At 32.7% G+C, this 12,312-nt stretch overlaps 1 protein-coding gene across 1 annotated transcript; it reads right to left on the bottom strand.

The window, feature by feature from the left end:
* Positions 1-1,576: 1,576 nt before the first annotated feature.
* Positions 1,577-2,460, bottom strand: LOC21390862 (histone H1). The gene is made up of 2 exons (XM_010105093.2): positions 2,322-2,460; positions 1,577-2,215 (listed from the first exon to the last, which is right to left on the bottom strand). The coding sequence occupies exons 1-2, from the start codon at positions 2,406-2,408 to the stop codon at positions 1,811-1,813; spliced, it is 492 nt and encodes a 163-aa protein (XP_010103395.1). The 5' UTR covers positions 2,409-2,460; the 3' UTR covers positions 1,577-1,810.
* Positions 2,461-12,312: the final 9,852 nt, after the last annotated feature.

Raw genomic sequence — 12,312 nt, 5'->3', positions numbered from 1 at the left:
GAAAACATAACATGATCACCAAACACCAGCTGAGTTTCTCAAGAATTTTGATGAAAGATCCTCAAGCTATTACTCTTAAATCTTTATTAGACCACTGGCTAAACGACAGCAAATATATTCCTGTACCTACTTGGCCCCATACCAAATGGTTTAGTTCCATACAATCCGTCACACTTGGAATAAAGAACTAATTCATAATTTTTTTGAACGAAAAACTTAATCAATTTGCAGATTCTATTGGTTTTTTTTTTTTTTTTTTTTTTTTTTTTTTTTTTTTTTTTTTTTTTTTAATTCGACACTAACCCAAAAAACTGGATAACCAATAAGGTAGAACCTTGTTATCATTTGTCATTTCAGGGGTAATAATTGAAGATGTGCGACACAGGAACCTCTAATGCAAGTCCAAAACTTAGTTGGTTGTGGGCAACCTAAGAAAGTGAGTAAGCAGACAAAAAAGTAAAGCCGTCAAGACTGGGCCATACGTCTTTCCAAGTTCTTTAAAATCATATTCCAATGGATGATCAATCCAATATTAATACTAAGACTCATAAATTCATAAGTCCATATCATTTGAAATCAACAATCTCAAGTCTCAACGCTAACCAACTTCTCAAGCTAGTTGGTATCACTCGCTGTCTGAATAATAGTTTCCTGTGATCTATCAACATATTTTAGTGTGCATAGATCATAAAAATAAATAAAAGTGAGAAATGATAGCATCACTTTTTATGTCACTTTCTGCATTTACTGTTTGACACATGAACTCCACTAATATCATATATTTTTATTTAAACGAAAAATAAGATAGTAAAATTTACATGTCAAACGGTGAATACATAAAATGATAAAAAGAGTTATACTAACATTTCTTATCAATGACTCAAGAGATATACACTTATCTCATTTTGATCTTGATATTTATTTTTAAATGTTTAGTTATGCCAATATTTCTCGAATATAGAGTTTTGATCCTTCCGTTAATAAACTTAATTAGGACCAGAAACTACACGTGAGAGCTTTAAAAGGAATAGCAAACATATGTAAAAAGGAAAACAAATTCTAAAGAAGAAGAAAAAAATAGATGCGGGTTGAGTGCCAAAATATGGCTTTATTTTAGAACTTTTTTTTAAAAAAAATTATTTTGTTCAAACATATTTCCATTTTTGATCATTTTATCCATTTTAAACCTCTTGTGTATCATCCTCGTACTAGTTTCTATTTAAAAATATACAATTTGTTAACGTATGGATCAAAATTATGAATTTCAGAAAACGGCTAGTTGCCTAGACCTTTAAAAGTGTGTTATAATCAAAGTAAGACAAGTTATTATTTTCAGGCGCTTGTGATTAGATACATTTTCCCACCAAAATATCAATATCAATACTCTATTTAGCACTAGAAAATATGAAACGTAATATACTGTATATGTCATTCTATATTACACTTCATTGTATAATACTATTTAAAATGCTATATATTATCTACTTTTAGTAACCAACTTGTAAATGTAAAATAATTTAAAGTGCACAAAAAAAAAAAAAAAACACGACAGACTGAATTTGTTCTAACACCTGTTTCCAACTAAAAATCATATATATATATTAGAGATTCGTTTAAGAACATATATAATTGAGCAAACGCAAATTGCCATCTTTGCCATTAATCAAGACCTAAAGTTAAACCACATCAATTGGCAGAACTGGCAACAATACTAAACCTACCAAATTGACAACAGTCGTAGTCGTAATAGTCAGTACTTATAACACCAATTTCCAAACAATAAATATAATAAACAGTTAAGCATCACTTTCTAGTTTCTAGCCCTCTTAGAACCCTTGGTTTTTGAAGAATCAATTGGCTTCCCAGTCTTCCTCTTCAACGCTTCCGGAGTCTTCACCTGACTCAACCGCTTCGTCTTCTTCACGGCCTTCTTGGCCTCCTTACTCACCGGAATTTTCTCCGCCGATTTTAATTTCTCCTTCGGCGCGATCGGCTTCGGATCCTTTTTCTTCTTCTGCTCCGCCGGGGAAATCTTGAACGAGTTCTTGGCCTTGAATAGCCTCTCCGACTTGACAAACTTCTTCAGTTGTACGGACAGGAGTTTCTTGAAATTTGGGGGCAGAACTTCTCCGTGCTTTTCGTCGATGAATTTCGCTATCGCTTGCTGGCTCGACCCGTTCCTCTCCTTCAACGCGGATATGGCTTCTGTGATCATCTGCAACGAAAATAAAAGAGAAAAAACAAAAGCAAATTAGATGCGATCAAAATCAAAATGATTGCTCGGAAGAAGAGAAGAAGTTTGGGGAAGATGATAAAAGAACCTCGAAGTAAGGAGGATGAAGAGCAGGGGATGCGAGAGTTGAGGACTTGATATCCTTCTTTGCAACAACAGCGGTGGATTTCGCCATTTCTGATATCGGAGAAATCTTTGGGAGTTCTGAACAGGAATGTGAGAAATTTTTGTTCAAGAGTGGGAGAGAGAAAAAGTAGGGGAGAGAATGGTTATATCAACAACTCCGAAGAGTTTGAATTTTTCAATTTTTCAAAAAAAATACTTTGGCGGGAATGTTTCTAATTACGTGTAAATTTTTGGTTGGTTACTTTGAGACTATAAATGGGCTGATTCATTTTCATATGAGTAATTTTAACAAATACTTATTAAAAATACAAGAATGAGAATTTTTATTATTTGTTTTTAATTTATAACCTTTAAATAATTACACTAATAAAATAGTATTTATAAAAAATAAATAGTAAAAATTCAACTCATGCACTTTTAAAAATAAATTATCTATTTTTTTTAGACTTAGGGTTGCTTATTGCGAGATCGTGGGGTCGTGGGCCGGTAGAATTGGAAGATATTTACTCGTACATCCTAACCCAAAAAGGAAAAAAAAGTAAAATTAAAATTAAAAAATGAGAAAAATAATAAGTAATTATATCTGCTTACAACATCTCAAACTTAGGTTTCGTTTATTTCACCGATTCGAGTTTTTAGTTTTAGGTTTCTATAGTAAAAAGTACTCAAAAAATGTCACATCTAACTTTTTCTGTTACAGTGAAAAGCTCTAAAAAAATATCACATCTCAACTCGAATTGAAAATTTGAATCTGTAAAGTGAACGAGTCCTTAGTATCACTTTCACTTAGTGCTGGGAAGCCAAATATCTTTTGTGGTAGTCACACATTACAAAAGGCATAAATGATTTTTTTTTTCTCAACTGAGAATATAGTTATATTTATAACCGTACTTTTATTATTAATTGAGGGAACAATTAAAAATTCAAAAAAAAAAAAAAAACATGATACATAAAAATGTTGTGCCCCCATAGTGAGATACATGCGCAGTTCCGTCTCTCGCTGAGAAATCTACCAAATCTATTTCTACATGCGCTTCATGTGTCAAAATGGAAGATGCTAATATTAAGAGTTGAAAACTTTGCAAACTGACATGAAATTTTCTTTTGTTGTTTTCCCTGGCATTATTGTAACTTGAATTTTTCAGAGGAACCTTCAACTATATATAATGCAGTGTACGTTACGCACCGACTATGGCACTCGTAATAAACAGGCACAGATCTCTAAATTGCAAAAGATAAATAATAATAAAATCAGTAGAGATAGGTGGGAATGGTTTACTGAGTGTTTGGTACGAGGAATAATGTCATGGTTTAAATTATAATTTATGACTCGTTATAGTATTTTTTTTTATAAAAAAATACACATAAATTAAAAATAATTATGAATCATAATTTTAAATTTATGAACTAAACGTTCACTAATTGAGATTCTCCACTGTATGATGAAATCGACTACACAAATACGTGTCACTGTGTAGTGTGACCACTTAAGAAGAAAGGTCTAAAATAGTAATAGAGGAAGAGCCAAATTGATTTGTTCTACATGGTTATGGCCCGGCCAGCTTGACAGCATTTACCTTTGTCTCCACTCAACGTTTGATGAATGATGATCACATTCTTATTATTATATTTAACCTTTTCACTTTCATTTATGCATAAAATAAAACTTACAGAAGACGTAAAAACATTATGTGGACACGTCACATGTACATTTAAAGCATTTTTCGTAAAGCTACAAACGCTTTGTCAATTCCATCTAAATGCATGCTTGAAATCACAAAAAGCGAGCCTATGTGTTATGACTTGTTATGATCTCTAGCGACCGAATGCACTCAATACGCGCCAGAACCCACCCATCTTAATCAAACTAGCGCTTTTCAAGGGATGAAAAAGTGCATAATATATATTATTTGCTAGTAATGTTAGTATTAAGTCACATTACTGGTTTAAGGGGATTCATTTCTTTCTTGACAAATACTAGTTATTACAATTAAAACTTTTTGTTTTAACTGCATATATATATATATATATATATATATATATATGTTTTTGGTGTGTGTGTGTATGTTTTTTTTTTTTTCTTTTAATAGACAGGCCGAGCCCTTTATTACCATTAACAACTTTTTGGGACCTATGTTATAAATATGCATGGTTCATTAATTTGTAAAGATTATGTTGAAAAACTCATTGCAGCAGTGTGTGGGACAAGGGAGGGAGAAACTGTTAGATTTTTTTTATAGTGGATAAGTAAATTAGTCGAGACTACCAAGAATTATTAAGCTGAATAACATTGAAAAGACGTCCATGTTTTTTTTTTTTTTTTTTTTTTTTTTTTTTTGTAGAAGATTCAACCTGGTTATCGTAACCTAGCCGCCCACAAACACACACACACACACAAAAAAAAAGGTATTTTAGTTATATATCAATTAATTATTAAAACCGAGATAATAGGGAGAGATCTGATCTCGCAGGTATTAATTTTGGAGATTTGAACTTGGTGGACTTGTAAGAGGCTCATTACTTTCCCTTTCACGAAGTTTATTTATCATTTTCTTTTTCAAAGAAAGAAAAAGAAAAAAAAAAAGAAGAAGAAAATCAAATTGAGGATTGATCTGATCATCTCGAAAAAGGAAAATATTAGCAACGTTATTAATGTGGACATAGAATTCAACCACAAGAAAGAAGAACAAAAAATAATCCAGAATTTCATTAACAGCTAGTTGAAATTGATACACATATTGCTTATAATTTTACATTTTACAAGCAAGTAGTCGTTTAAAAATAGCTAGCTAGGACAGGAATTAGTAACAGACCACATAATTTCTTTAGTGCCTTATTCTTCTTGTTTTGCTTCTAATTATAAGAGGCCATGGCAATGGCATTTACTGATCAATTTGATCAAGATCTATAAGAGATCAACTTCCTTCAACTATTCGTACTGCTAAACATAATTATAAACCCTAGCTATGTTATAACTAATAATTAAAGAAGGAAACTTATACTTAATTAACATTACCACAAGGAATTACATAGACGGGGAAGCACGGACTCAGTATCACGATCACGAGAGGTATCAAATAATAAAAGCGAGGATGAGAAAAATGGAGGTCATGGAAGCCTCAATATGAATCCTTAAACGGAAAGAACTGGAGGGTGGAGGAAAATAATATCCTGGATAATATGGACGTGGTGGAGAATCATAAGGTGCAGGTACTACTGGTGGGCGTGGAAAATAAATTCCCCCGTTACTGCCGCCACTGCCACCACCGTTGCCGGCACTGCCTGGAGGCGGAAGGACGCAAGTGTCTTGACAAGGAGGCACTGGTGGAGGAGGGGGGCATTCCGGGCCTACGGGGGCAGGAGGTGGAAGTGCCGGCGGGGGCGGGCATTCGGGAAGCATGGGAGGAGGAGGAGAAGGCGGCGGAGGTGACGGAGGTGGCGGGTACACGACAACCGGTGGCGGTGGCGACGGCACTGGTTTGCATGGGTTGTCACATTCAACGCACATACTATTGCATAATAAGTCATCTTTGGACACAACGGTGGTTGTTGGTTCTTCGGCTGATATTGCAACATTGTTTGAGTGTAGCACAAGGACTAGGAGAATGGAAAGCGCTAGTGGGATTGGCATCGAAATGCCTGCCATAATTTTCAACTAATTTCTTGAGCTGTTTGAATATTGAATTTGAGGATCAAATGTGAAAGTTTGGCCGGAGAGGAAAAGATGGGAAGAAGGGTAAGGAGGAGATAATATAAAGACAATACCGATTTGGTTGAGAGGCATGTGTATTGGTGACCGCACCCTATGTCGGTGTTTTATCTTCTACGCTAACATCATTTTCCACAAAGAAAAAAAAAAAGAAAAAAAAAGAAAGAATTAGAGAAAGTAAAAAATTAAAACTAAATAAAAATTTAAAGAAAAATAAACGTACAAAAAAAAAAGAAAGAAATAGAGAGAGTAAAAAATTAAAACTAAATAAAAATTTAAAGAAAAATAAACGTAGAGAGGGAAAAGGTGAAGACGCTTATTGGGTTATTCCACGACAATGTCATATTATTATTATATGTCCGTTTGTTAGTTTGTCATTACTTTGCTGAAAGGGAGAGGCAGGCTCAGTGGCTCATATGAATTTTGGGTAGGAATGTTGCCTTAGCCTTTTCTAAGACACGGGTCTTACAATGTTCGCGGATAATTTGATCTAACGAATACAGTTTTTTGTAAATAAATAAAAAAAAAAGGTACATGATTAGTGAAGAATTATTAGATGCCAGGATAATTTGATCTAACGAATACAGTTTTTTGTAAATAAATAAAAAAAAAGGTACATGATTAGTGAAGAATTATTAGATACCGCTAATTACCAAAATAGCCTAGCTGCTTGATGCCTTATAGTTCTCAAACGAAAAAGACCTTCGTTAAAAAGGGGAAAAGGAGAACGTAGGAACTATTAAGGCAAGCTATTCTAGTCGAAAAAGGTAGGGATAAATTGTTCTCTCTCTCTCTCTGGCATAACTGGTCGTTTGTTGAATTTATTGTCGTTTTTTTCCTCTTCTTTTCTGATTGATGCTTTTATTGTGTTGGTGATTTTTCTGATTGATGTTTTTTTTGCTGTTTTTTCGTTAGTCGTTGTTAAGCTACTACAACATTTCTTAATTAATGTCCTTTATTTATTAATCATACTTTTTTTAAGGTGATTGTCGTTTAAATTTTTATGTTTTGGATTAATGCCGTTTTTTTTTACCTCATAGCTATATTATTGTCGTTTGAATTCATATGCTTTTTTTAATTTATCTTTTTTCCATGTGATGCCGTTTACGCATTTTATTGTCGTTTTCCGTTCTGTATCGTTCTCACTTGATATTGTCGTTTGTTTGATGTCATTGTCGTTTTCACTTAATCTTGTCGGCTTTAGTGTTATTGCCGTTTTCACGATACTTTAGATATGCACCTGCATCAAATATTATAATACAGATTACACTCTCATATCAAATGCTCTTAATTGAGAAAGAGTTGGAAGAAAAAACTGCCAACTAAAATCCGCTCATATACCTCTTATACCTCATGAAAAGAGAGAAGAATAAATTGCATTGAGATTTTGTTTGCAACGGATACAGATTATAAATTAATCATAAAGAAAACGAAACATTACAAAAGTAAAGTAACCTAGCGGGCTACGATAAAAGTAAACGAACAGAAGTGGATCAATGAACTTGGCATTCCTTGTAGTTAGACCCCCCCTATCACCGCAATAGTCATAATATATATTCTTCTTCGCATTCTCGTATGCCTGTTCCACCAGAAGTATGGAGAAATGCAATCTCCTCCAAATTCGCAGCCGTTGATCTCAAACTCCCTGTAATGGGCCTCGAATGGTGCTTTGGACCAGTCCACTTTACTGCCACGTGAGGCCCACCCTTCTCCATTCCATATGCTTCCCACTACGTATTGTTCCACTTCAGGGTATCTCGCCCCAACATTTTCAAGGTTCTTGAACACTCTAATGGGCGTGTCATCCACAAAAAAAAACCTGAAAATTTTAATATTTCATATTAAGAAATAAATAAACAAATATATTCCTATTATATACAAGATTATTTTCGAGTAAAAAAAAAAAGCTGGTTACACTAATTGATGTTGGTTCCATAAAATTCCATATTGGTGAAAGTCTTGTGTGGGATCAAACGAAAGGTGAATTCTTTGCTCTAGAAATGTTCTAGAATATGTAAATTGTGCAGGATTGTATCATTACCAATTCAAATGTGACAACTACAAAGTAACTGGAAATTAATGGCATGCCCTTTCCATTGATAATGACGGATTTATATACAAGAATTCAAAAAAGAAATAAAATAAGTAGCCTACTCTCCAAAATATAAGGAATAAATTAGATTAAAATAAGTAATTGTAAAATCAAATTTAAATAAAAGATAATGCTGATTTCCTCTAATATACGGAAGATGGAGCTTTGATCGTAGAGTCCAATCTTAGTCTTAAGAGTGAGCAACTGTGTGCGAGAAAGAGGCTTTATAAGGACATCCGCTAGTTGATCCTCAGACGATGCATGAGCAACATGAAGAGTATCAGTCTGAACAATCAGTTGGTAGGTCATACTAATACATACACGCGAGTGAGCTGCATCACAAAAATAAAAATTAAAAAAATAAAAAAAAAATCCATGATAAAACATGAGTGCAATGAATGTGATTATGCAAACCTTAAAGTGGATACATCGACATGTATATCTGATGAGGACTAAATGATTCAAAAATAGGAAAAAAAATGAGGATTTCGAGGGGGAGAGGGGGAGAGAGAGAGAGAGAAGGAAATTGAAGTTAAAATGGATATTTCATTTTTGGTATTTATCGAAAGAAGCCCAAGAATAATCATTCATGAAAGAGTGAACAATAATCAACAAAAGGAAATTGCTGTTAAAGTGGCTATTTCATTTTTGGTATTTATCGAAAGACGACATTATGGAGGGGGAGCCCAAGAATAATCATTCATAAAAGAATGAACAATAATCAACAAACACATGAAAAGAGACAATAACCAGTGAAACGACGATAATTAAAGAGAAAACGACCATGACTGAACGCACGAAAAGATTTTGAAAACCACACCGAGTACTCACTAGGCCACTAACAAACGAGAAAACAAGAGCAACTGTAAAACGACAAGAACGAGAAAATCCACTACCAAAGAATACGACACAGCAACAAAAAAGAAAAAAAGAAAAAAGAGAAGGGAAATTAAAAAAAAAAAAAAAAGGAGAAGAACGTAAAAACGACATAGTCAAGATAAACGACAACAACATTTCAAAACAGAAAAAGATTAACCATCGCAAAAATGAAACGGCAATGAATCCAAAATTGTTAAACGCCGATAGAGGGAAAAACAACAGAATCACGGGAAAAAAATCAATTATAACTGAAGTCTCGAGATGATCTCCAAACACAGCAATATTGTAAAGCGGATATTAACAAGAGAAAGGACATTGTAAAAAAAAAAAGGCTATATAATCATTCAACAAACGACAGAAAGGGACTACAACCTAACAAACGACACCTGACATCGTTTCTCAAGTAGTTTCTATTTATGATTTATCTCAGTTGTTCTGGTTAAGTTTATCTGTCGTAGGCAAGACCCTGCAATTAGCAGTATCTCGCTTATTCCATCCACAGTTTCACATTTGCCCGCTAGCTAGTTTGTCATTTCTTTGCTGAAAGAGATGAGGCAAACTCGGTGACTCAAGAATTTCGCGTAAAAATATTGTTGTCATTAGCATTTTAGTAAGACATAATTAAAGTTTTATTAAAGAGCACGTGTAACGTTAAATTTTTGTCTGCAGATGTCGTCTAACGAATACGGTTTTTTGTTATCACTTGCCATAAAAGCCAAGCTACTTGATCCCGGTTTGTTACTTCTCGAACGAAGACCTTTCCTTGAAAAGGGAGAAGTAGAATGCAGGGATACCTGATTGAAGTCATTGTTACTGCCCATCACTCCAGTAGTACTACGCTACGCAAGATCTACAACCCCCGCGAGCCACATGTGGCGCACAGTAACGTTACTTGCGATTGCGCCGCCGCGATCCCAAGTGAGGGGCCGGGGTTTTCCTAGCAGCAACTCTGTCGCCTCTAGTGGTGTCTCAAGATCTACAGCCCCTGTGTTTTGTTAGTAGCATAGTAGACTACAGCCGATGACTTGGCAGTTCATTGGAATTTTCAGTCACGTGACAGGAAACTTTGAGTATCTCGGTGGACTACCTCCAGTATGTCGGTAAATTATCATAGGTATCTCGGTAGACTACTACTGGCACAAAGATATGTTGGCACGACCATTATTCTGATTAGTTGGATATTAGTATTATTATTACTTTAATTTTAAGGTACATTATGGGGAAGATCGGATGGGCACAAGCAGGAATGAAACGAAAGTGTAAGAGATAACAACAAAGATGAAACCGACGGTATGATTTTTGAAAACCACACCGAGTACTGGCTGTATCACGTCAAAAGCGATAACCAGAGTAAAACAAGACCATCTGAAAACGACAAGAGTTAGAAAATGACATGGCGGAGCTGGCCATCGAATTCAGTGGAGTGTATAATAAGGTATCGTTCACTTTACTAATTTAAATTTTATTACAATTTAAACCTTTCACAAAAAATCACATCTAACTTTTATGTTATAGTGAAAAACTTTCACATAAAATCACATCTCAACTCGAATTAAAAACTCAAATCCGTGAACTGAACAAGACCTAATTCTTTATTTTAGAAATTACTAATAAAAAATAATTAATTTTAAATTTACCCTGAAAATAACAATTGTCTAATTTTATCCCTACAACTCAAAATGACACAAAATTTTATTTGAATTCTAACTTTAATACTCTCGACATCAATACATCAATATTTTAATGGTTTTAATCACATGTGCTGACTGAGTACTTTGTAAAGAAAAATATAATAAATTTAAACAAAATAAACCTTAAAATTTCGAACAATCTAAATAAAACACAATATCAAAAAGATCATAAAACAGGTAAAAAGTGACATTGAGCTTTTATGTTTTGAAAATACCACATAATATCTTCATTTTAGAGGGACTAATATGAGATTATTTATTTTGAGTGGGGGCAAAATAAAAGAAATAGAAATTCTAAAGTTAAAGATTAAAAAAAATATAAGTCAGTGGGGGCAGCAGCCCCCACTCGTCCTATAATAGCTTCGCCACTGGTCTGTGAAACGGACTGTAAGATTTAAACACAACACAACATCAATGGTGAAACGGCAACAATGTATTAAAAGACAGCATAAAAACGACAAGAACATTAATAAACGACATGATCATTAAAATGATATCCGCTTAGTTTGGTATTACTTTTTCATCCCAAAATCAGCTTCTACTTGTAGCAGAAGCTGATTTTAGTATTTGATAAATTTCCTCAAAAGCGCTTTTTGAAGAATTTTTTAAGAATCTACAGCCAAAATCAAAAGCAGCCTAAAGACAACTTTAACTTTTAGATTATGCGAGAATCAGCATAGTACAATTAATGAAACTTTCATAATATCCCTAATTAAATTGAAAATTTACAATCTTCCCAATTTAAAATTCAGACTCATAATATAATATAATATAATATTATAATAAATAATATCATAATTATATAATATATTATATATTATAATATAATATAATAATGATTATATATTATAATATAATATAATATTATAATAATTATAATATTATAAAACATATTATAATAATACATAAGAAATATTAATATTTCTTATGTATTATTATAATATGTTTTATAATATTATAATTATTATAATATTATATTATATTAAACAAATATATTATAATTAATATGTTATGTTGTAATACACTATAATATATAATAATATTAGAATTATAAGATTATATTAATATTTTATTATATTAATTATTATATTATTATTAATATAATAAATATAATTATATCAATACAATATAATATATAATATATTATATAATCATATTTTTTATTATATTTATAATATATATTTATTATTATATAATATAATATAGTTATAATTTTTAACTATCCACAGTAATTCAACCACATAATTTATCAAACGCTATTATGCTAATTTTGAAACCAGCACAGCTACTATAATTATAGTTTACCAAACACTCAGCTGCTTTTTGTAACAGCTGCTTCTTACTAAAAGTAATTTTTCTAAAATCTATAACCCTACCAAACTAAGCCATCAACCTTCCAAAACAGAAAAAAAAAAAAATAATAATCCAAAATTGAGAATGCCAACAGAAGAAGAAACGACAGAAGTCACAGAAAGAGAGAATCAATTATATAACTCGACATATAAACTACACGAGAAAACGACAGAAATCGACTACGAGCTAAGAAACGACACCTGCATGAAACGACTAACGGGTGTTGGAC

Source organism: Morus notabilis, unplaced genomic scaffold, assembly GCF_000414095.1.
Source record: "Morus notabilis unplaced genomic scaffold, ASM41409v2 Scaffold1526, whole genome shotgun sequence".
Classification (NCBI taxonomy): Eukaryota; Viridiplantae; Streptophyta; class Magnoliopsida; order Rosales; family Moraceae; genus Morus; species Morus notabilis.
This window is presented reverse-complemented; position numbering and strand designations above follow the sequence as displayed.

Bases quoted from the DNA above. Each gene is read 5' to 3' on its own strand.
- LOC21390862 (XM_010105093.2), bottom strand. From the start codon at position 2,408: ATGGCGAAATCCACCGCTGTTGTTGCAAAGAAGGATATCAAGTCCTCA. The intron at 2,216-2,321 runs GTTCTTTTATCA...TTTTCGTTGCAG, and splicing joins TTCATCCTCCTTACTTCGAG to ATGATCACAGAAGCCATATC.